Below are 26,307 nucleotides of genomic sequence, written 5' to 3' on the forward strand. Positions count from 1 at the left end.
GGACTTGGCTAAAGGTGGGGAGGTAAGAAGTCCAGAGGATTAAATTTCCAGCTCCCAAAATAACCTCTGAGTACTCCTGCCACCTCCAAATCAGGTCCTGCATGCTTCTTCGTGCTGGAAGATTGCCACCTCTCTGGCCTGATCCCAGGAGGCCCTGTGGCATCCTGGATGGCCCTCTGTCTCCACAGAACAGCCCCCTAAAGAGGCAGGCGAGCCTACTGTATTTAAGGTGGACATGCAAGGTGCATTTCATCTTATACTCTTATCATTCTTCTCTTTCCTTAATGTCCTCTCTTTCTTCCAACTTCTCCTCCACCTGCCTTTAGACTAGTGGAAGCTCTCAGGGAAGTGTTTTCCAAAATTCAGTGAGTACCACTGCCCTATATCCTGCTGCACCAGGTCCGAATCCCACCTCTACTATGTCTTTAAATTAACTCACTTTTTCACTTACATTTGTAGAGACTAGCTATTAATGTAGAGTACTGCTTTAAATTGAAAACCATTTTCGCTTGCTATAATCAGAAGGCTCACAGATAGATAGAGTTAAAACAAAACTATACAGTAATGGAATTTTAGTTGGAACGGGGGCTTGCTGCAGGCCTTATGACTGAGACTACTCTGTTAGGTTAAAGAATGCCGGAGAAGTGGTAAAGACTTGTGAGCAGCAGAGTGAGACTTGTGCCTTGAAATGGAGACTGGAAAGAGGACCAGAATGAGAGCAACCCTTTCATCTTGTTTGGAAATAACATTATCTTACATATAACTTAAGCATTCCCATTTTGGGAAACATCGCTTTGAGTTTTAGACTCACAAAAGGCACACAAATTTTTGACATTTGATGTGTCATTTCTTCAAGCACTGAGTACATTATTTAGTAACTGCACTCAGAAACTTGTTGCACATTTTTTTCTCATTTGTGCACAGCTTTTGACCACCTACCACAGAGTGTCTCGTTAGAAGACTCTCCTTGTGGATCACAAAATGCAGCAAGTGGAGGGATCTTTGGAAGCCACCCAGCCCAAATGCCTAGGACGATTTGCCCAAGGTCACACAGAGGGTGGTCTAAATTTCGTGTTCCTGCAGACCAGGGAACAAGCTATCTCGTCCCTAGGGAGTCTTCATGAAGGGCTGCCTGACTGGCCGGAAGCCAAACCTCTCGCCTCCAGTGTTGACTGCAGTTGCCATGGCACATTGTTCCACGCCTCGTTTTGGTGACGTCAGAGAGTAGTGTCCAATGGGAAAGCAGTTCGGCCTCACGGACCGCCTTTCCCGGCGGGCACCGCCTTCGCAGCCCGGAGGGAAGCGTCGACTGCGTGGGGAAGGCTGGCTCGCGTCGCGGCCGCGGCGAGTTACATCGTTTTCCAATCTGTCCGCGTCCCCCGCCGCCGCGCGTGACAGAGCCAGGATGTTCGGGATGCTGAGCAGCAGCTTTGAGGATGATCCCTTCTTCTCGTGAGTGTCGGGGGCCGGGAGCCCGCGGTCGCGCGGGGATTCGGGGATCTTGAAGGGAGCTATTTTAAGGGAAAAGAGCGAGTTAAAACTCTGAAGAGGACGAGAGGGATTGTGAGTAACTTCAGGAGGCGGTTTGGACGAGAAAAGGACTCGAGGGCGTGAGTGGGAAGGGAGGGGAGAATTTAGGGGTGTGGGAGATTGGGAACAGAAGGATTGGGGGTGGAGAAGATTGGGGGGCGTGGGGGGAGAGAGGACTTGGGGGCGTGCGAGGGAAGGGAGAGGAGGATTTGGGCGTGAGGCGGGGAGAGGTGTGAGCCCTCCCCCGGCGCTCCATCCCGGGCGCGGGCTTCGCAGCCGCAGAGCTTTGCTGGTGACGGTAACTGCCATCCAGGTGGAATTTCTGGTGAGAACTTTGCTTAGAGGACCCTTTCCTCACCTGTTTCAACCCCAAGTGAGGGACAGGAAATGTCTTATGACAACTGTTGGAAAAGGGAAACATTTTTACAACAGCATTCTTCACACTGTGTGTTTATGAGAGCACAAGAAAGTTGGAGAGCGGGGCAGTCACTCACCTCGAAGTGGTTGGAAGTTGCCATGTGCTCTGTTTGTTTTCTTTGCTTGCTTTGTCACAAAGCTAGCCTTGTGTAAAGGGACTCCTTTTTTCTATCAAAAGTGCAAATAGGGCAGGGAAGCAGAGGGTGCATTTAACACCTCAGGTAAACAAATATCACCCCTGTGGACAGTCCCAAGTGAATTAATGTGATGCCTTAGGAAGAAGGCCTCCAGAACTTAATTAGTTGCTTCATTATATAATCTAGTTTTCTTGGGGGTGGTGGGTTGCCTGTGGGAGGTTTTTTTAGTTCCTCCTTTGTCGAGTATATAAAAGTGATAACACTTGGATTCCCAAGACAGGAAGATTTGTGATACTTTTTTGCCCAAGTGTTTGCCAGTTTGAGTTTTGACTTGGTGTCCTAATTTATTTTTATCAGTTAAATTATCTATGCAACTTGGAGACATTTTTTAAAAGTTTAAAATGTTAACAATTTACTGCATAGATTGTTTTTTTAAAAAATATATCATGTTGGCTTAAATGTGTTAGTAATATTTTAAACCAAATAACATAAAATAATAATTGAAAAAGTAATTAATGGTAAAACAAAGATGGCATGATTAACATAGAAAAATATAATGGTTAACATTTTATTCTAAAGGTTGTTCATTACATTTAAGGAATGTATGGATTCAGGCAAATTCACAATTAATGTCATTTTAACAAATTTTAAATTTCGTGCTGTATTATGATTTGCTCTTTTAAAAGCCCCTGAGAATAGGGACTAAATATATCCACAGATTAGTTGAGCTGTTGAAATGGTTCTTATGTAATGGTAACAGCAGTACAGTGGGTAATAGTTAAGAAGATTATGATAGACAACTTTTGTGTTGCATGATGTCCTTGATTATATCAAAAACAGTAATGGCCTTAACTAAACCATGAGTGTATAATTAGTACCTTCTTTAAAACGTCTAGCAAAAGTGTAATTTAAACTCTTGGGTAACTGAGCAAAAGCAGTGAACCCAAGAGTCAGGGTCAGAAATAGTAACAAGTCACAAATAGTAGGCATACATCAAAGAACACTCTTCTTCATGCTTAGGATGGAAAGGACCATCAGTTATCACTCTCCATAGACTTCTTCAAATGCACGCAGCCATTTCATATAAACTTAGGATAAAACTATCGTAATTAACTTTATAAAACAGATGCATGCTTATAATTTCATTGCTCCACATTTAACTATATAGAGAGTAAACATAATGGGGGGGGGTAAAGAAGAAAGAGAACGTGAGTTCCTATTTATTTCAAGTAATCTGTCATTTGACACATCCCCTGGACCTCAACCCCAAACAAAATGAGTATCCATTACTTACTGTAAGACAAACATAAGGAATTCATACAGGTGGCAGACTCCTTATCAAATCATCCACTGACCTTCAAGAACACAGAAGAGTTCTATGCCCCACCATCTTTTGTATATTAGCCCTGTTGCTAACATTATGTGTCATTGGGGTCCTTTGTTGCTAATTGCATGTCTGACATCTAGAAAGTATTCAGTAAGTATTGTTTAATGATAATCTGGTGTCCTTTTACACTGTTTTGTAGTTAATCTGGTATTTAGTTGATTGCTGAAAGTATTTTGCATTCAACATATGCTGTTGTTGTTGTTGACACTCCCTAATTTGAAAACTACCATTGTCTAAATAACCATTAGTTCAGTACCAAGGATATCAATATAAGCACACTCTCTAATTTACTAATTATTCAAAAGTGGGCATACAAAAAGTACTTTTTGGATATAAAATTAGAATTATTAAATAATTTGAAACTGGTAAATTGTCAGATGTTTAAAAGATTTGAGTAAAAAAACAATTAAAATCTATAGTCTTGAATTCAAATATGTTCATTTTGATTTTTAAAATTTTTTTATTTTTTAGAGAGAGCACAACAGAGAGTGCATGTGTGGGTGGTGGGGGTAGAGAAAGAGAATATTAAGCAGACTCCACGCCCAGCATGAAGCCTGACACAGGGCTTAATCTCATGACCCTGAGATCATGATCTGAGTTGAAATCAAGAGCCAGACGCTTAACTGACTGAGCCACCCAGGCACCCCCAAATATGTTCATTTTCAATGTTTACTTTAAATGTTGCATTTTAAATGTTTCATGAGAAAAATAGAAGGAAACTTTAAACGTGATAGGTTGAAGTTTAGTGTTTTATTATATATTTGGAACTTTGGGGAGGCATAGTTGATGTTACAGAACTGAAATTCAGTGAAAATTGCTGTACCTTCTTAAGTAAATAATACTTATAATTTGGGTCAAAACAAAAGCTAACAGTTGGCACTTCTGGCATGCATTTACTCAAGAATACCACTTTCCCTTCTCATTTATGTTTGCTTAAGAAGAAGTAGAAATACATATGTGTGGACAGAAAATTAATTTGATGTTCAGATGGTTTTGGCATCTATACTCTATCCTAAAATCATTGATTATTTAGTACAAAAGTTTACATATATCTGGTATATAGATCTACACTGTGTAGAAACATGAACTTTGAATCTTCTGAGCTACAGAAATGAAATTCTGATCATGAAAGTCTACAAATAGCTATGTTACCACATATCAGCTATTAGATGTTAAAGGCTCAGAAGCAGGTTGACAAGTCTATTAGCCTTATTTTTAGTTATAAATAGTTAGCCTTTCCTGAAGGGCACCATATATGTTATGGCCAGTCTTTGGTAAAAGAACCCCTACATACATTCACAGGATGTTACTTTTTCCATCTCTTTGCTTTCAGCAAGAGCTAAAACTTACATATCTATAATCTCATTAAATAAATTTTTTTTTCTTAATTTGCTCTTTGGAGGTAGTTGAAGGACACTAGTTTTGACTTTTTCTTTTTAATGTTTATTTATTTTTGAGCAAGAGTTAGCACACATGAGCAAGGGAGGAGCAGAGAGAGAGGGAGAGAGAGAGAGAATCCTAAACAGATTCTATGCTGTCAGCATGGAGTCTGATGTGGGGCTCAAACTCACGAACTGTGAGACCATTACCGAAGCTAAAACCAAGAGCTGGCTGCTTAACCAGCTGAGCCACCCAGGCGCCCCAACACCGGCTTTGACTTAGTCACTGAGTTAAAAGTGAATATATTCCATGTACAAAACAGGTCTTGACTGATATATTCTTGATTAAGAATATTATCATAAAACAGGTAATAAAACAAAATCACCTTTCTAAATAAGCTTATGTGAACAATGAATGTTTGGGTTACTCACATATTTGTTTTCAGACTTAAAGTCTGAGGTAGGGTCTTCATCAAGATGATATAATTTGGTGCTAATTAGTATTCTGTCACATGAGCCTCCAATTTTAATCATTTAATAAAAAGCAGCTTGAGAGTACTCAGCTAAAATTTAAGGTTTTGATTTTCAGGATCCCATTTTATGTTAAGACACCTAACAGCTATTGTGATTTTTAGTACCTAAAAATTTGTTCTCAGAAATATTTTAGTATAGATATTTCTTATAAATGAACTTCAAGATTAAGGTCATATTTGGTGGAATGAGACACTCTGAGCCTTGAACTGAAAGAATTTCTAAGGTAGACTTTTGGGGCATTCTGTGGTTCATGAAGTATAAACCATTGAATTAGGAGCCAAGGAGTACAGCATAATTATGACATAGTTGCTGGGCCAAGGAATGGCATTTGGTAGTATCTAATCCTATCATAATGCTTAGTTTTATCAGCGAACATTATACAAATCCACACAGACGTAGCAGAGTACTTACAGGATGGGAGGGTCATTCCTACAACCCTTTTAATATCGAAGGCTTCTAGCACATCACCATTTTAATTGGTGCTTCTAAACAGGTGGGGAAATAAAGAATTGCCTATGGAAATGTAATTCATTCTTCAAATATTTCTTAGGTTTCTGTTATATGCCTAATGCTGTGGACTCTATTATAAATTTGTAGAAGTCATAGCCTGTACTCTCAAGATTCTCTTTTGAATGTAATATGCATTATTTCTAGTGTTAAAACTTGGATCACTTGATCCATATTTTCTTTATGGACCTGTATACCTCATTGGAACTAGGGAACATTTCTTTATTATCAAGGGAGCTGTAACAATCTGCTGGTAAGTTTTTTGCCACCACTGTATATAGTGGAAGGAAGGAATTTCCCTTAATGAATGGAACTGCAATGCCAATTATTGAGACCCTTATGTTATAAATAAAAATATATTCTTTTTTACTCTGTTATTGTATTGACCAAATAAAATTCTCACTGGCCAAATTATATATATGTATATATTCCTATTTTTTAAATTTTTTTTTTTTTACATTTTATTTATTTTTGAGAGAGTAAGACAGAGTGCGAGTGGGAGAGGGGCAGAGAGAGAAGGAGACACAGAATCTGAAACAGGCTCCAGGCTCTGAACTGTCAGCACAGAGCTTGATGTGGGGCTTGAACCCACAAACCGTGAGATCATGACCTGAGCCGAAGTTGGACGTTCAACCGACTGAACCACTCAGGCACCTCTATATATTCCTTTTTTTTTTTTTTTAATTTATTTCTAGGAGAGAGAGAGAGACAGCATGAGCAGGGGAGGGTCAGAAAGAGAGGGAGATACAGACTCTGAAATAGGCTCCAGGCTCTGAGCTGGCAGTCAGCACAGAGCCCGACGCGGGGTTCGAACCCATGAACCGCAAGATCATGACCTAAGCGAAAATCGGATGCTTAACCGACTAAGCCACCCAGGCGCCCCTATGTATTCCTATTTTTAAGACTCTTAAGAGAGAGTCTTAGAAACAGGAACTTATTTTGAAGTAAAACATAGTATCTCTTAAAAATAAAAACTTTTTAGGGGCGCCTGGGTGGCTCAGTAGGTTAAGTGTCCGACTTCAGCTCAGGTCATGATCTCACAGTTCGTGGGTTCGAGCCCTGCGTTGGGCTCTCTGCTGACTGCCAGCTCAGAGCCTGGAGCCTGCTTCTGTGTCTCCCTCTCTCTCTGACCCTCCCCTGCTCACACTGTCTCTCTCTCTCTATCTCTCAGAAATTGAAAAAAATAATAATAATAAAAATTTTTTAAAAAGAACACTTTTATGTTGAAATTATTCCCAATCTAAGAGTTAAGGCAGTTTTGGTCAGGGGGCAAAAATTTACTTTTCCTAGCTTGTGATAGGTAAATAATATGGAGTACAAAGAGTACGTTTGGTGACAAACATCATTCTGTTTGGTTGTGATTTGTGTCAGCAATCTTAAAAAAGGTAGTATGACCATCATAATAGCATAAGTAAATTTTTTCTTATTTAAATGAAAATGAATCCTCATGAAAATCTGAAAACTATAGAAAGTTTGGTGAAAGAGTAGAAGGACATGATCCCAAGAGGACTTTTAGAGCTAAAGTTCCAACTTGGCTTGTGTACCTAGAGACTTCTATATGGGAGAAAAATAAATTTCTAATTGTTTGAGCCATGGGGGAAAAAAAAAAAAAAGAAAGTTTGGTGAAAGAAATCATGCAACCAAGAGTTTAGCTGCTATCATTTTGGTGTATTTCATTTCCATTTTCCATATATGAAAAATATTTTCCAATATTAGAACAAAGCTTTATGGTCCTCTAAGTACACTGTTTTTCCTCAGCATATACCACAATCATTTTCCTGGTCTTTAGATATTCTCTAAAGCATGAATTTAGTGTCTGCAAAGTATTGCATCCTGTGGATGGACAAAGAATATTTTTAAAATTTTATTTTAGAGAGAGTGCAAGTTGGGGAGAGGTGCAGTGAGGGGCTGTTTGGGGGGGGAGAGAGAGAGAGAGAGAGAGAATTTCAAGCATGCTCCATACTCAGCATGAAGCCCAACATGGGGCTCAATCCCATGACTCTGGGATCATGATATGAGCTGAAATCAAGAGTTAGACACTCAACCAACTGAGCCACCCGGGTGCCCCTTCATATAAATCTTTGACTACGTTTCATATTATTACTTTAGATTAGTATATGTATATGAAATGACTAGTTTGTAATATATGAACTTTACAAGGCTTCATTGTATTTCCAATTTATTTTCCTAGAATGAATCATCAATTTTCAAGAGAATAATATGAATAGGTAGAAAAATATAAAAGCAATTGACTTCTCACATGAGAGAACAAACTCTGCATTAGGTTAAATTTTAAAATCATAAAATAGCTCCTTGCTACCACAAGAGATTTTGGCTTTAATAAAAAAGAATTTAAGGTTGAACAAGAGAACTTTTAAAGTCTTCTCTCTGAGCAGCTCCTGTTCTGGGTAGACAAGAATTGAACTCACTTCAGGGAGGGCCCATGCAGAGTTCTTCCTGAATGGTTCCGACAGGTGCAAGAGCCAGACTGTGAGCCCAATTATGTCTTAATGCTTTTTCCAACAGGCAGCCTTTTGTTCATGTCACTCAAAAAATAAAGATGATTTTTTAACAGTTGTTCTGTATATAAATATACCTACTTTATTTAAATAAAGAGACACCTGGGCAACATATTAAATGAACAACATATTAAATGAGCCACATCTAGTTGTTGAATTTGTTGCCCAATTATAATGCAGCAGGAATAATCTTACTAAATTTTGTTTCAATAGGAAAATAATAGCTGTTAAATACTCAGTTATGCACAGAACAAAATCTAGTATTCTTTGAAATATTTTTCTTTTCTTTTTTTTTAAGTTTATTTTGAGAGAGCATGTGCACACGTGAGTGGGAGGGATAGAGAGAGAGAGAGGGAGAGAGAATCGCAAGTAGGCTCCGTGCTGTCTGCAAAGAGCCCTACGGTGGGGCTCAATTCCACGAACCACAAGATCATGACCTGAGCCAAAATGAGGAGTCAAACTTTCAACCAACTGAGCTAGCCAGGCGCCCTGAAGTATTTTTCTTCATTGCAGTTCAAGCTTATCCACATATCTAAAGGAAAAGTTGACTGGTTTTCTCAAGTGACTGCATATTAAGAAGAATGAATATTTTAATTGCTACACATGTACCCATATTCTAAGCTGTAAATTTCCAGTGAATATAGAGCTCTAAGCAAAAGGACTGTCTTTTGGATCATCTACTTTAAAACATCAAGTGGTATGAAATCCTTTAACTCCACATAGTTCTATTTTTTTTGTTGTTGTTCTTCTAGGATTTTTTTAATGAAAAATTTCAAACATATACTACAGAAGTATAACAGTACCGTGTGTTGTGGCTCAGTTGGTTAAGCATCAGACTCTTGATTTTGACTTCGGTCATGATCATGTATGCTTCATGGGATCGAGCCCCCTGATGGGCTTTGTGCTGACAGTGTGGAGTGGAGCCTGCTTGGGATTCTCTCTCTCTGCCCCTGTCCTGCTCACTCTCTCTCTCAAAATAAATAAACCTAAAAAAAAAAAAAGCCTTAAAAAACAATACTGTGTATCTGTCACCTAGAATTTCAAAATTTTTACCTGCTTTATATGTTTCTATTGCTGCTATGGTCTCTAATGTATTTTAAAGCAAATTTCAGATTTCTTGTCATCTAACCCCATCTATGTATTTAGAAATACATTTCTGAAAAATACAGTCATCTTACATAAACACGGTATCTTATCACATGTAATAAAATTTGAAATAATTCCAGTTGCTTGGTATCACCTGGCATTAAGTATCATCTAGATATAAAATATTTTGGAATAATTAGATTTTGAGCTAAGAATTAGAAAATTGTTTCTTAGACAACTCATTTATGGGTCTTAGAACTACTTGAAACTCTGTTCTTTCAAGTAAAAAGTGGGAGATCCAGACACCAAATTCTGATTCTTTAATTATAAACTTAACTTGATCTTCATATCTTGTTTTGTGAAGCATAAAACAACTCCCTTTCTGCCCTCCAGTGTGTTAAAACCTAAGGTGCTCATTGGTGCAATTGATCCATTTAATTTTTAAAGTGTTACAACTTCCTTATAATGCTACTTGCCTATACTATTAAAATAGTGATTCTGAAATCTTTAGCAGGTAGAAAATTTAGGAATAGTAGTCTCTTAAATTTTCTGTGCCTGTCACTTTTATCAATAAGACAGAAATCCCAAACTAAAAATGGCACAATTCATGGAAAAATGGCCTTATTTATGATATTTTTCTGCATTGTATGCATGATATCTTTACTTGTTTGCTTCTTATTATGTTAGAGTCTGGAAAGGGTGTAATATGTATACTATTAAATAAAGCTAATGTCTGGGGTCCTAATTTTATTTTACTTCCTGAGTGAATTTGGTACACCTGTGTTTTTTAATTACTACCCATCATTTATCTAAAGTGACTATTCATCCTGAAAGATTCATTTACCAATCTGGTTAAGAATAATTTAATTTTCCTGTAGAAATTTTTGTATTCTGTTGCATTAAGAGTATCCCCAACCTGTAGACACTGGAGAGAGCACTTTCCTTTTAGGACTTTGCATAAACTTTGTCAGTGAGCAGGGAAGAGACTGGAAAGTAGAGCAGTGTTCCCAAGTGGATTGTTATGTACAGGACAAGAGAGTTATGGCCGGAGAGTAAATGGAAAAGTAAGAGTACTGACATGTTACAATTTTTTTAGAATATGGATTTGTCAGACATGTTTTATAAAGTGGTTCTCAGTCATCCAGACCAGCAGTTGTCCTAATGCGGAGATGCTTGGAAATTATCACGTTGGTCAGGTATGCAGAGGATCTGCTATTTAAGTCATTATTCACTATATTTTTCTGTTCAACAGTTTCTCTAGTCATTTGATATTGGGCAAGAATAAACAGATCTGAAGAATAAAACAGTCTGGAAACACTCTCATATATAGCCTTCCTATCTATTAGATTTATGTAGAAAACATTTATTTATTTATTTATTTATTTTTAAGATTATATTTTTAAGTAATCTCTAACCCAATGTGGGGCTCAAACTTAACCCTAAGATGAAGAGTCACACACTCTACCAACTGAGCCAGCCAGACACCCTTCATCTTTTCATTTTTTAATACTTTGTAATATTATCAAGTGTACCTGGGCAACGACACTACATTCTGTGAAGATTAAAGTGTGATTCATTGGGTATTGACACCTTGTCCTTTAATTTTGGTAAAATTTCATTGCTGAGATGTGTTTCTGAACTGCAAAGCAGTGATCTAGTTTACTTAAGCACAGTAACTAAAAAAAAAAATCCTTTAGATAAGTTAAAAACACTCACCTTTGCACCATATATAGTAGAATCAATCATTCAAAACATTCTATGTAACAAATTTCTACATTTATTTTTCAGGAATTATGTCCCAAATTTAATTAAGGCAACAAGGCATCAGAACTACATACTGTTTTTGGAGTACAGTTTCTGCCTTAGCATAATTTTAAAACTAATGCATAATTAATAACAGCTGGGAAATATTAATTTATTAAACATAAAATTTAGTAGCATCTCACCTCAAACTTGGACAAGCTAATATACTTTAGGGTTTTCACAGAATAAGATAAATTGGCATACTTTATTTTACAGCATTTTAGTGGGATTTGCCAAGAGATAAGCTTTATTACTATTAAGAAAGAAAAACACATACAGACTGGAGTGTGAACATTTTCATTTGATTTGGAATTACAGAAGTCTTTCCTCATATCAATTTTCCATATGTATGCACTATAAGACTTTTTAAAACTTTTTAAATCTTAAAATTCAGTAACATCCAACATTTGGTAATTAATACCTTATTTTATAAAGTATCAAGGTGCTTTACATTTTCAAAAAGGTGTTTTTGGAATATGTAATACATCCTTATGGCCAAAACTCAAAATGTATAGAAGAGTACATGGTTAAAAGACTTCCACACAATATGAATATACTTAACACTAAACTGTGCATTTAAAAGATGGTTAAGATGGCGAAAAAACTCAGTAAATTGTAGGCTTATGATCTGCATTTTTCTGTATGTGCTATACATCAATAACATGGCTTATTGAAACCAGAAAAAAAAAAAAATAGACTCCCTCTCACCTCTGGCCCTTTGTTACCCTCCCTGTATGCAGCCACTGTGACCAGTTTGTTGCATAGCTTCCCAGGGATATACTCTATACATTGATAAGCATATATACATATACTTTTTATACAAATTGAGCTATACTATATATCTTGCTAATCCTTCCATGTCAGCACATAAACATCTGCCTTGCTCTTTTATTTTTTTAATTTTTTAAATGTTTTATTTATTTCTGAGAGAGAGAGAGCATGAGCAGGGGAGGGTCAGAGAAAGAAGGAGATAGAGAATCTGAAACAAGTTCCAGGCTCTGAGCTGGCAGTCAGCACAGAGCCCGATGCGGGGCTCGAACCTACCAACCATGAGATCATGACCTGAGTCAAAGTCAGACACTTAACCGACTGAGCCACCGAGGTACCCCTGCCTTGCTCTTTGAAAGGTAGAATAATATTCCATTTAAATCCTTTTTAGAAGTGCTGAAAAGTTTTTTAATGACTCTTCCCCTATCCTTTTTTAAAAATATACTTTATTATCAAATTGGTAGCTTATGAAGGAAACTGAAGAAGACACCAAGAAATGGTAGAACATTCCACGCTCCTGGATTGGAAGAATAAATATTGTCAAAATGTCAATACTACCCAAAGCAATCTACACATTCAATGCTGTCTTATCCTTTTTTATTTATTGTTCCATCAGTAAAGAAACCTCTGTGGGTTAGATAATTTTGACATGGAGTGAACAAGAGAGATCTGTTCCTTTTCCTCAAGAAGTTTTTAATCTAGCAGAAAAGACAAACAATATTTTCTTTATGTTATTTTGTTTCCAATAGTCTATGCTTATGAAGAGGGATTTCACAAATAACAAGACTATTTTTAACATGATTTTTAAAAAATGTCTCCTTTGACTCTCAATAATAGTAACCTACGCCTTCTTTTTGAAGGAACGAAAGTATAAAAGAAGATAGTGAAGAGTACCTAAAAGAAAAATGATAAAATAGTTTGAGTAGTCAATACTACTTAGAAGTGCTGGAATGGGATTAAAGCTGATGAAAGTAAACCTGCCTACCTACCTTAGTTCAGTTGCAGAAAACAAATTTAGTGACTTTAGGAAGAACCTTTAGGGAAGAGTTTATTATAGGACATTAAACAGCTAAGAGAAGCGTTGTGATGGCTTAAGAAACAGGCTCTAGATTGAATTTTCAAGAATGACTCCCAAAGCCATGTCAGAGATCTAGACCACCAGGGGAGTAATAGCCAATTCTCCCATTAGGAATTATTGAATTGGGAAGCTGCTGGCTCCAAAGCCATGGTGTACCTTCTGGGATCCATACCAGCAAAATGGATTTCCCTTTCCTGTTCCCTAATACCCATAAACTCTAGTGATCAGACACTTGGAGTTCTGCTAACACTTCTGCCAAAAGACCGTGTACTTCTGTGATCATGCTTACCAAGAAAGAGAAGCATAATACATACAGACCCTTCCGCACGTCTGCCTTTCAATTCTCAAATGCCCATAATTGGCAGAACCTAAATCCAGAGCCTACAAAATTAAGTCTTAAGCTCTCATATATGTATATGTACATATACATATACATATACGTATACGTATACATATACAATTTATTTATTTTAAGAGAGAGAGAGCACAAGAGAGGAGCAGAGAGAGAATTCCAAATAGGCTCCACGCTGTCAGCTCAGAGCTCACAAACCATGAGATCATGACCTGAGCCAAAACCAAGAGTTGGACACTTACCAGCTAAACCACCCAGGCACCCCAAGTCTTTTTTTTTTTTTGTCTTTTTATTTATTTATTTATTTATTTATTTATTTATTTTTTACAAATAGTTTATTGTCAAATTAGTTTCCACATAACACTCAGTGCTCATCCCCAAAGTGCCCTCCTCCATGCCCATCCCCCCTCCCCCCCACATCCATCAGTCCTCAGTTTTTGTCAGCATTCAAGAGTCTCTCATGGTTTGCCTCTCTCCCTTTCCCCCACCATTTCCGCCCTTCTTCTCCCCCTTGTTCCTCCGTCAAGTTCCTCCTAATCCTCCTATACGTGCAAACATATGATATTTGTCCTTCTCTGCCTGACTTATTTCGCTCAGCATAACACCCTCAAGGTCCATCCATGTTGCTACACATGGCCAGATTTCATTGTTTCTCATTGCCATGTAGTATTCCATGGTATAGATAAACCACATCTTCTTGATCCATTCATCTGTTGATGGACACTTAGGCTCTTTCCATGTTTTAGCTATTGTGGAGAGTGCTGCTATGAACATTGGGGTCCATGTGCTCCTATGCCTCAGCATTTCTGTATCCCTTGGGTAAATTCCTAGCAGTGCTATTGCTGGGTCCTAGGGGAGTTCTATTGTTAGTTTCCTGAGGAACCTCCACACTGTTTTCCAGAGGGGCTGTACCAGTTTACATTCCCACCAACAGTGTAGGAGGGCCAGGCACCCCAAGTCTTAAGCTTTCCAGTGTGTGCAGTGTGGAAGGGCAATCGAAAAGAGGTTGAAATGGTTTATTGTGAAAAGCTTTAGAGATGTCAGAGGACAGTGCAAGTCATTTAAAAACACTTACCAGAGATACCAGAAATTAAAATTTTTGATCTTAAAATGAAAAGAAAAATGAGTTAAGGAGAATTTTCACAAAGACTAGTAACCTGGGAAACTGAGATAAGAAATTTCTTCCAATATGCAGGACAAAATCACAGAGGGTTCAAAGCTCTCCAAGGAAGGAATGGATAGGATAGCAAATATGCAAAGAAATATGTTGAGAGCAATTTCTAAAACTAGCAAACGACTGAAATCCTTATAACACAGATTGAAAAAGGAAATTTGAGGATTGACGGGATATATTTTTTTAATTCTATATCAGGACCAATAGTAATGTAATTTCGATACATTAAAAATATGTAAAGAATCATAGACCTTCCAGAGAGTATAGATCCTTTAGAAAGAATGAGAACCAGATTGTCATCAGACAACACTAAGTAAGGAAAATAATGAAGCAATAGCTTTAAAATAATGATGAGAAATGGTCTAGATTTGTATGCCCAGATGCCCATTGTTTGAGTGTGAAAGAAATTTATACATGACTACTAAAAATTTACTGTCCTCAAATTAATAGATGTTAGAATCCAGAAAATAAATAGTAAGATTCAAGAAGTAATGGTAATTAAGAAGTAAACCAACCTCAACTTTTCCTGGTAGAGGGAGATTGATGGCACTTGCCATCTTCTTTATTCTTCCCTTGGAACCAGAGTTTACTCTTTTCCTCTCTTGAAGCCAGCACAGGACAGATGAAAGGAAGCGGGGGAGGGAGGGAAGGAGGAAGGAAGGAAACCAATTAACATCCAGCCCATTCCTGACGTTTTGAGTTTGGATGACTTGGAGAATAATGGCTGTGCCTTTAATAGAAATAGAGACATGAAGAGGAAGAAAGGAAAAAGACCAAGGAAAAAAGGCTAAGGAAAAAGTGTTGGAAATGTTAGGTTAAAAACTTACTAGGATAGAAATAGGCAAGTGTCCAATAATTATCATTATTTTGGAAATACTGAGTAGTTTGAAAAGTATTACAGCTTCTTGCCAGTATGAATTTGAAAATCGGCTTTAGCCCCACAAAGATCAGGGCTCTGTCTCCACTGCCTGGCACAGTGCCTTTTACATAGGTATTCAGTAAATATTTGTTAAATAAATGGAGACCATTTGTATCAAAACAAGCAGAATTGAACTTAGAAGTTCCTGATAAAATAGTTGAAGAGGATAGATTAGTGTTTATTCATGTGAGGTTCTTGGAATGTCTACATTACGGTTAATAGAAATGCTTGCTTAAATGTAGATTATTGGGCCATGCCCCAGATATAATATAAATAAAAAATCCTTGGTTGTATGTTTCAGGAATCTGCATTTTAATAAGTACCTCTTGTGATTTTAAAGAATCAAGTTAAGTTCAAGTTAAAAGAGTAGTCCCACAAAAGCCAGAGAAAACGAGAATGGATAAAGGGTAAAGCCCAGAGAAAGTACAGGTCTCCCTCAATTTACAATAGAATTATATCCTGATAAACCCACTGTAAATTGAAAATAGTGTAATTTAAAATGCATTTCATATACCTAACCCACTGAGCACCATAGCTTAGCTCAGAACACTTGTATTAGCCTACAGTTGGGCAGAATCATCTAATATAAAGCCTATTTTACAATAAACTGTTGAATATCTCATGTAATTATTGATCCTATACTGAAAATGAAAAATGGAATGGTTTTATGGGTACTGTGTATGGGTTGTTTGCCTTCGTGATGGTCAGGCTGACTGGGAGCTGAAGCTGCTGCTGCTTGGCACCACTAGAGAGTATGGTATCATGTATTGCTAGACCAGGAAAGGATAAAAATTTGAAGTGCAGCTTCTTCTGACTGCATAGCATTCTCATGAGCACCATTGTAATTCCAAAAATCATCAGTCAAGCCATCATAAGTCAGGGACAGTATGTCTTTAGGAAACAATACTTTTCAACATTTTAATGTCATATACAATTAGAAAATATTTGCAAAGCACCTTGGGGTAGAAGAAGGAAAGACTGATGGAAGCCAGAAGTCACCAGTGCCAGTGGCTTTGGCAGGCTCAGGTCCCACCCAGCTGCTTCGAGGCTGAGCTTGTAAACATTTTGACATACCAGTTATCTGTGACTTTCTGGAACCTCTGTCAAGGATGAGAAGGAAAATGATCGATCAAAGGAGAATTTAAAGGAGACATTTATAAACAAGCTCCAAAGTTAGAGATGCTGCTGAGCATTCAAGGAATTGGAACGACCTTTGGGTTTCAGTAATTGGAAGGTTGAGGGAATCCTTGGAGTTTTAATGTGGAAGTGAAGGGAAGGAGGCATTTGTAAAAATAAATAAATAAATAAATAAATAAATAAATAAATAAATAAATAAATAAAGTGAATGAGCTACCAGGAAGTAAAGGATACAAGTATAGATGACTCTTGGAAGGAATATTTTAAGTGCTAAAGGGAAGAAGACAGTAGCTCAAAGAGTATCAGGAATTGGGTTTGGTAGGGAGGGGAAGTATAATAGATGACTTACTTTGCTACATTAAGAACAGAAAGTAGTTTTCATGGGTATGGATTTAGTAAGTTCTTATTTACTTTTTTAATTAACTTTGTGATCATTTAGTAGTCTTTTTAAATTTTTTTTAATGTTCATTTATTGAGAGAGAAACAGAGCACTAGTGAGGGAGAGGCAGAAAGAGATGGAGACACGGAATCCATAGCGAGCTTCCAGGCTCTGAGCTGTCAGCACAGAGCCCAATGCAGGGCTCAAACTCCTGAACCGCGAGATCATGACCTGAGCCGGAGTCAGACGCTTACCCGCTTACCCGCCTGAGCCCCCCATGTGCTCATTTAGCAGTCTTAAGAAAGGACCTCAAAAGTCACCTTGAATTATAAGAGGAAATAATAAGTACAAATTAGGCCATTTAGTGCTGAGAGAATGCTGCCATTGGAGTGTACTTTGTCAGGAGCTGATGCTTTCAAGATCTCTTTTGACTTGTCATAATTTACGTTTATGTTCTTTATTACTATCATAATCATCGGTCATAGAAATCCATTCATCATTCTAGTGCCACGTTAATCACAGGCTGTATTTTCTAGCATTTCAATCTTCTAACACTATTTTATGCAGACTAGGAGGAACAGTTGGAAGTTGTTTTAAATAATGTGACTTTAGGACTCTATCTGTAGTAGGCAGAATATTTCCCCTCCCTCCAAAGAGGTCCATGTCCTAATCTCCAGAATTCATAAATATGTTATTTTACATGACAAAGGGGAATTAAGGTTACAGAGGAAATTAAGGTTATTAATCACTTTACAATAACCTTAAGAGATTAACCTGGATTACCCAGATGGGCTCAATTTAATCACAAGGGTTCTTTAAATGTAGAAGTTAGAAGGATTTGAAGATGCTATGTTGCTGGCTTGGAAACTGAAAGAAAGGGCCACAAGCCAGAGAACTTGGGCAGTTTCTAGAAGATTGAAGAGACAAGAAAGAAACAGATTTTCCCCTAGAGCCCGTAGAAAGAATGCAGCCCTGTCAACACTTTAATTCTGGCCAAGCAGTACCCATTCTGGGCTTCTGACCTCCAGAATTGTAAGAAAGTGAATTTTTTGTTTTAAATCAATAAATTTATGGTAATTTCTTACATTGGCTAAACTGATACAATATTCAAGTTTTATAATCTTAATTTTAAAACATGTAGGTCTCATTTTTCTGTCAGACCATAAATTACTCTAGACCAGTAATCACCCTCTGTGCTTGACACTCAGTATACACAATAAACATTTATTGAATTTGAACCATTCTGTATATCAGATGGTCTCTCTGCCATTTTTTGGGAGAGTTGTTTACCATTTTTCACTCATGTGGGTGCATGCCACATTGAGAAGCATCTGCATTGCAGTCAATACCTGCAGTTCTGAAGCTTTTCCTTCATGACTTTTGATTGGAGAAAGGGTGTTCATTGAAACCAGAGTTGGTTTCCTCTGGCACAACTGCTTTAATAGACTTGTGTCTTCTAATCAACAGTTTCATGGGCTTCTTGTGCCTCAGTTTCAACTGCTCTAGAGTAAGACCACCTGTCTGTCTGAGAAACCCCATTCTCCTGAGGTTTGTAGAAGTTTATATTTTAATTCATACCATCCCATATAGTCTCAGAGTTTGGTGAAAATCTAAAAAAAATTTTCTCACGATACCAAAACAAACCAGCAAACTATTTTTATAGATTCGTATTCTTTTCTCTTATAGTCTTTGGATAAAAACCAATAAAATTGAAGAATTAGAATGAGGACAGTTTTAGATGTGTTATACACTGTGCTTTGGTATGTGTAATAGGTATTACTTATCTATTGCTGCTATAATTTAGTAGCTTAAAACAACAAACATTTTATTATATCATTTCTGTTGGTTAGAAATCCAGGAACAGCTTAGCTATATGGTTCTGACTCAGGGATTCTTAGGAGGCTGCATCAAATTGTGAGTCAAGGCTGTGGTCATTTCAAGACTTGACTGGTAGAGAATTTACTTCCAAGTTCTTTAACGTGGTTGTTGACTGATCTCAAAAATCTGCTTCTAAGCTCACCCAGGTACGCCTGTCCACAGGGCTGTCTCACAGGATAGCAGCTGCTTGCTCCGGAATGAGTCATCACGCTAAGATAGTGCCCAAGCAGAAGCCACATTCTGTTAGAGGCAAGTCAGTAAATCTAGCCCATATTTAAGGAAAGGGGATCATGGGGGCCATCTCAGAGGCTGCCTACTACACATATAAATTAGTGAGTTCATTAGTTTACCAGAGACTAGATATCAAGTTTATAATATTCCTAACTGTAAACATTAAACAAACTTAAAAAAAAAAAAAAAAAAAGAGGGGGCTCCTCAGTGGCTCAGTTGGTTAAGCATCCAACTTCAGCTCAGGTCATGATCCCCTGGTTTGTGAGTTTGAGCCCTGAATGAGGCTCAGTGCTGGCAGCCTGGAGTCTGCTTTGCATTCTGTGTCTCCCTCTCTCTCTGTCCCTCCCCCGGTTGCTTGTGCTCTCTCTTGCTCTCTCTCAAAAATAAACATTAAAAAAGATTATAATATTCCTAACTTAAGTTCAATAATGTCAAAAAATTTTGTAAGAAAATCACAGATAAATTTCTCATATTAGAAGATATAAAACACAAAAGTCTTTTAACTTTTAGACAGGAAATTCAGAAGGTACATTAAAATAATCATCACAATTTACTTTCTTTAATCATCCTTCCCTCAGATTGTCTCCTAAGTTCCTATTCCAATTCTATCCTTCATTTTAAAAATTGTGCTTATCCCTCATCTAAAAATAATTGAAAGCAGCTTATAGAAATATATAAAACGTTATGAGAATGGACATTAGTTAAGCAAAGATGAAGACACAGATAGAAAACTAAGTCAGAAATAAAACTACTACACAAAGGTATGGTGAAAACTGAAGACGTAACAAAGATCCATAGCTATGTGGCTGAATAAGTTGATATTAAGAAAATGAAAAGGCAAGTCCAAGACTAGGAAGCAATAGTTACAAGACAAATAAATATCTGATAAAAGTCTTAGGTCTGCAATATATAAAGAACTGTTACAACTCTACAACAGTAAGACAAACAACCTGTTTTTTTTTAATAGGGAAAAAATTTGAACATGTTTTATCAAAGAATATCTATGAATGACACACAAAATAAACCCCCAATGAGATAGTTACACCACCACTCAAGTGAATAAAATCAAAAAGACTGACAATACCAATTATCAAGGAAGAATGTAGCACAACTAGAGAACTTAAAACTCTAAGTTCACATTTTCTGTAAAATTAAACAATCACCACACAACCCTGCAATCCTACTGCTAGTTATGTTACACATAACATATATAACATATGTTATGAAACTCTGTATATGTAAAGAACAGTACATAAGTGTTCAGAGAAGCTTTATAATAGCAAAAAGCTAAAAACCGTTTATTATTACATTGTGATATAATCATATACATACAATATACCGAGCAATAAAGTTGAACTACTGATAAATGCCAAGTAAAAGAAGCTAGGCACAGAAGACAACATAATTTCCTTATATGAGATTCTCGAAGAAGTGAAACTATAGTGACAGAAAGCCTGTGAGTGGTGGGGAGCCTGGGTGGGTCTGTCAGTTAAGCATCCAGCTCTTGATTTTGGCTCAGGTCATGATCTCACAGTGGGTTCGAGCCCTTCATTGGGCTCTGCACTGCTTAGGATTCTCTCCTGTCTCTCTCTCTGCCTCTACTTTGCTTGCTCTCTCTTTCAAAATAAATAAATAAACCTAAAAAAAAAAAGAAAACAGAAAAGAAAAATAAAGCCTATCAGTGGTAACTAGGTTAGAGGGAGGTAATTAATCTGCAAAGAGGCAAGAGGGAACTTTGGGGGTGGTGGGAATGTTCTAGACCTTTTTGGTGGTGGTTGTTACTATATGCAGTTTTCAGAATTCATCAAATGGTATGATTAAAATGGATACATTTCATTATATTTAAATTAGACCTAAACAAAGCTGAATTAAAAACAAAAACCTCTTTATACACATAAGCATAGTCCAGTTAAGTGGTTTACTAATCATTTGGACTTGAAGCTTTTTTATTTTTAACCTCTGAGGTGATAATTTGACTAAATCTGAGCTCCTTTGAGATAGGATTACGTATACAAATATGCACAATTCAAAGGAAAGCTCTTTCTACCTGGGACTACTGAAGGAAGACAGAATTTTTGAGCTTTCTCATGATGACATTAGAAGATTGGAGTTTAGAATGAGAAGTGGGAGGATGAAACTAAAGTGGAGAAGTCTGAAAGGGGGACACACTATTAGGAGGCTCCAACAGACTCAGGCAAGAGTAAGATTGCCATGGTAAAGGGCACTCCAGTGGTGATGGGCCTTAGCTTCTAGAGTGAGCAGTAAGGAATTGACAAGTGGGTCAGTGACTTTCCAACTGAAATGAAGCTAAGAAAGCACTGTAATAAGGCAATAAAAGTTTTACATTCTTGAATGGGACTTGGCGTGATTGGGATAACATCGGATTAAGAACACTGATATTTATACAAATAGAAAACAGCCTGGAAATGGTTATTACTATATGTATTTTTAGATAAAATACATATCTTTTCTCAATGAGAGGTGTTTAATACCAATAATAGAATAATAGGGAGTGGCGTTCATACATGAGCTAAGAAGAGAAAGTAAGGGAAAATAACATTTGACATTTTTTATGGGTCAGATACTGTGTTTTGTGCCTTCAGATAACATGCTTTAATCTCCACAACAGGGATATGCAATATTATCCTCATTTTACAGCTATGGAAACTTTAAGTTCAGAAAGGCAGGCTTGGGTTCTAATTGATTCAGTTACCACATGCACAGAAGGGATACTGTTCCTCAAAGGTTGGTGAAGGGACTAGTTGATCACCAAGGATGCATGCCCACAAACCACACCCAGAACTAGTAAATTCTACTGGGATATTGTTGAGGGGACAGAAACCTGTATTTCTAACCTGCTCATTGGTATGCTTGGTAATTTCAAAAAAAGTTTGAGAACAGATAGCTTAAGACTTAGAAAATATTTTTACTATATGGTGATTTCTGATATTAAGAATCCTTAGAAGGAGCACCTGAGTGGCTTAGTCAATTGAGTGTCTGACCCTTAATTTCAGCTCAGGTCATGATTCTAGGGTTGTGTGATCGAGTCCCGCATTGGACTCTATGCTGATTGTGGAGCCTTCTTAGGATTCTTTCTCTCTCTCCCTTTGCTCTTCTCCTCCTCTCATGCATGCTCTCTCTCTCTAAAATTAATTTTTTTTTAAATTTACAAGTTCTTAGGACAAAAGTTAGCTTCATAAAGGTGATCTGTAGCTTTATTTTTTACTGTTAAAATAATGTATATTTACAGTGTTCTAATGTAACTACAGTTTTCAATGCCCATATTTCATAAATAAGGATTTAAAAAGAAACAAGCCAGCATTCTTTTTTTTTTTTTTAATTTTCATGTTTATTTTTGTGAAAGAGTGAGAGAGAGAGTGGGGGAGGGGCAGAGAGAATGAGAGACCCAGAATCCGAAGCAGGCTCCAGACTCTAGTTGTCAACAAAGAGCCTGACACAGACATGGGCCGTGAACCCACAAACCATAAGATGATGACCTGAGCCAAAGTCAGATGCTTAACCAACTGAGCCACCCAAGTGCCCCAAGCCAGCATTCTTTATTAGTTCTCAGTAGAAGTTATATTGGTGGCTGCCAAGAGTGACCTCCACCTGGTAGCAAAATTTTTCAGTTCTTTTTGCCATTTTTCTTAGTGCTGGCTTAAGCTACCTGAGATGTGTTACTTTGTGTTTCTCATTTTTACACAATAAGGGATATGTAAAGGTATATTTATAAATAGATGAATTGAGGTAGGTAGCACATGGAACAGTTTTTGTATGTATGAGTTAGTGGGTCTTAGCAAGATAATTCCATTCACCTAAACTCTTCTTTTGTCTCTTTAACAAGCATATTAGCCCAAAATAATTCTTTGCAGTATTTATCTGCCTACTTATTAATTATTTAAATTCCAACATTCACTCTTGGATGATTATATGTGTTTTCAACAGTGATTCTTTTATTGCACACCGAGAAAATATGCGACAGATGATGAGAAGTTTTTCTGAACCTTTTGGAAGAGACTTGCTCAGTATCTCTGATGGTAGAGGAAGAGCTCATAATCAAATGAGACATGATGATGGTGGAAATTCCTTGACTGTAAGTTCTTTATATTAGAGTTAGCTAGAAAGTCCTATAGGAATTTGAGAACAATTATTACAGAAGGATATATCTATGATGTTAAGCTATTAATAATGTTCATGTTATAGAGATAACTGTTATATATGAAAAGGTGGGCCTGTTGGAATTTTAAAAAAATGAATTGTTAACTGTATAGAATTCTACTATGCTACTAAAACTTTAGGACCATAGGGTTATATATTATACTCCAGACTTAAAGTATTATTTTTCATATGTCTATATAGTTTGTTGTCATCTTAGAATTTGCTTCCATGTCTTAAGTTAGAACAGTCAAGGAACGACCCTTCCTAACCTATGTAACACATTTTCCTCCCTGCTTTCAAAAAGCAGCCAAAGCAATAATGTAATATTTTATTTATCTCTATAGGACCAGGAAAAACCAAACTTCTGCATGGCTTCTTTGGACCTTCAAAACTTAGATTAACTTTTAACTGTATCTAAAAGCCTTGCATAATGGCAGTATGTTTTCATGTCTTGTCTGAGAGCAAAGCTAGGAGGTTATAATGCTTACATACCTTAACTATTTTCTTCTCTATTTTATTTCTCTTGTTTTCCCTTAGGAATGGCAGTTCTAGAATAAAAATCGACAGCAAGTTTGTTTTTGTTTTTTATTAATTAAGTTTTGCTATTACATAAGTCTTTCATACGTAGATAAAAATATATCATATTTATCACAACCTAGGAAAAAAAGGGTGAGCCATATCTCACCAGTGTAAATTATAAATACATAGTAAAGAATGAGTTTTGGCTAAAAGAGAGACTGAATATTTTAAATACTTGTTAGGGGTTTGATCTATAAAATTACATTTACCATTGTTTTTAATTTTTTAAAGTTTATTTTGAGAGAGACAGAGACAGCGTGAGCAGGGGAGGGGCAGAGAGAGGGAGAGTAAGAATCCCAAGCAGGCTCTGCACCATCAGCACAGAGCCCAATGGGGGGCTAAAACCCACAAAACCATGAGATCATGATGTTAGCCGAAACCAAGAGTCAGATGCTTAACAGACTGAGCCACCCAGGTACCCCTACATTTACCATTTAAATGAAAATTTTCACATTATTTTTCATATTATTCCAACATATATTACTCTTATTTCAAGTTGGCTTCTTTTATTTAGTGAATAATGGTATTATATATACATATATATGTGTATATATATGTGTGTGTGTGTGTGTGTGTGTATATATATTTGATTCATAGGGTTATCAGTTTCCATAAAAGTCTAAAATTAAGAGCAAAGGAAAAATTATCAAGGAGGGCAGAAAAATCAATTAACACATTCTGAAATTTTATCTTTCATATGAACATTGAAATATTTTGTATTTCTGCTATAACCATAGCAAGGCAAGAGTAGGGCTGCATATAGTACTTTGTATTTATGTGCATAAATGAGCTACTTAAAGCTTTTGTGGAAGGAAGAAGTGGCAATTTTATTCCCAGTGAAGAAGGACATTATATCCTATCAACTATCTTAGAATGCTAACACCAGTGCACTTTTTTTCTTGTTCAAATTGTCAAGAGTGGTGAGTATGGTCCTAGGGAAGTAATAATTTTTAAAAGATTACAATTTATAAATTATAAATACAAATTATAAAATCTGTTACAGCAGATTTTTCCAAGGAACATGTACCCTCTCTTTTAGCCAAAACTCATTTTTTGTGTGTGTGCCTTTATAATTTATATTGGTGAGAATTGGCTCTCCTTTTCTCCTGTAGGGTGTGATATATTTGACATGTGTATGTCTAAGTGTGAAAGACTAAAGTAATAGCAAAAATAAGTTAATTAAAGCAAAACCAAATAAACAGTAGCAACAAAAGACTTCTCTGCCAACTTGAACTTTTCTAAGTTAGTGTTTTATAACTAGATGTGAAGGTAGGAACAGAATAGAAATTGACTGCAGAAGATAGATAAAACTGCTACTATCTGAAAGAGTACAGCCAAGAAAACAATAGGCTTTTTGAGCATGCTAGCTATTCTAGTCCATTTGAACTTTCATAAAAGTTCATATAAAGGTTCTCTCTCTTCTCATGAAGTTACAAGGTTTTTTTGATTAAGCAGTGAGCTGTTATGCTGTTGCTTTTAAGAATAGTGGATGAAAAGCTCTATTTCAAATAGACATCTTGATAATTTTTTAAGTTTTTGGCCCATTTCTTGACCTTTGTCATCTTTATCAGCCATTTTGTGAAGGAAAGCAGAGACTCCTACAAAAGTAGGTGAAGCCAACTATGCTATTTTCTTGTTTATATTATTAGCATTTTCTTTGGTTCATGATTTATGGTGATTTTTAAAAAATTTTTTAAGTTTATTTATTTTTGAGATAGAGAGAAGGAGGGATGGAGGGAGGAAAGGAGGTGGGAGAGGGGCAAAGAAAGAGGGAGAGAGAGAATCCCAAGCAGACTCTGCACTGTCAGCATGGAGCCCTATGCGGGGCTCAAACTCAAGAACCGTGAGATCATGACTTAAAGCCGAAACAAAGAGTCGGACACTTAACCAACTGGGCCACCCAGGTGCTCCAGTGGGTATATTTTTAAGCCCAGCTGTCCATTTTGGGAGGATTAGTTTTGTTTAAACTAGACAATTTAATCTGTAAATACATTTAAATAAGCAACTTATAATTCAAGGTATGACATGTGACCATTGGACATTTAGATTGAGTGATGGCACCAGAGCCCATCTAAACTGTTTTTCTTTTAAGGGCACCTGGGTGGTGCAGTCAGTTAAGTGTCCAACTTTGGCTCAGGTCATGATCTCATGGTACGTGGGTTTAAGCCCTGAATAGTGCTCTGTGCTGACAGCTCACACCCTGAAGCCTGCCTCGGATTGTGTCTCCCTCTCTCTTCCCCTCCTCTGCTCATACTCTGTCTCTCTGTCTCTCAAAAATGAATAAACATAAAATTTTTTAATGTTTTTCTTTTAAACAAAAAGAAATACAGAAATTTTATTGGTGCATCCAATATA

The 26,307-nt window shown here is 36.8% G+C and overlaps 1 protein-coding gene across 5 annotated transcripts in view; it reads left to right on the forward strand.

The window, feature by feature from the left end:
• The first annotated feature begins 945 nt into the window (after positions 1–945).
• MLF1 (myeloid leukemia factor 1) overlaps positions 946–26,307 on the forward strand; it is a 36,873-nt gene continuing 11,511 nt past the window's right edge. The window contains exons 1-2 of one of the 5 annotated variants that reach the window (XM_039236035.1): positions 946–1,452; positions 23,161–23,308. In XM_039236035.1, the coding sequence (XP_039091966.1) occupies positions 1,235–1,452; positions 23,161–23,308 (366 nt within the window). In that variant the 5' untranslated portion in view covers positions 946–1,234. Of the gene's footprint in view, positions 1,453–1,478; positions 1,564–23,160; positions 23,309–26,307 lie in introns of those variants that run through there. The other 4 variants (XM_039236040.1, XM_039236036.1, XM_039236037.1 and 1 more) reach the window with 4 other exon arrangements.

Source organism: Hyaena hyaena, unplaced genomic scaffold, assembly GCF_003009895.1.
Source record: "Hyaena hyaena isolate Hyena2069 unplaced genomic scaffold, ASM300989v1 scaffold_105, whole genome shotgun sequence".
In the NCBI taxonomy this organism is placed as follows: domain Eukaryota; kingdom Metazoa; phylum Chordata; class Mammalia; order Carnivora; family Hyaenidae; genus Hyaena; species Hyaena hyaena.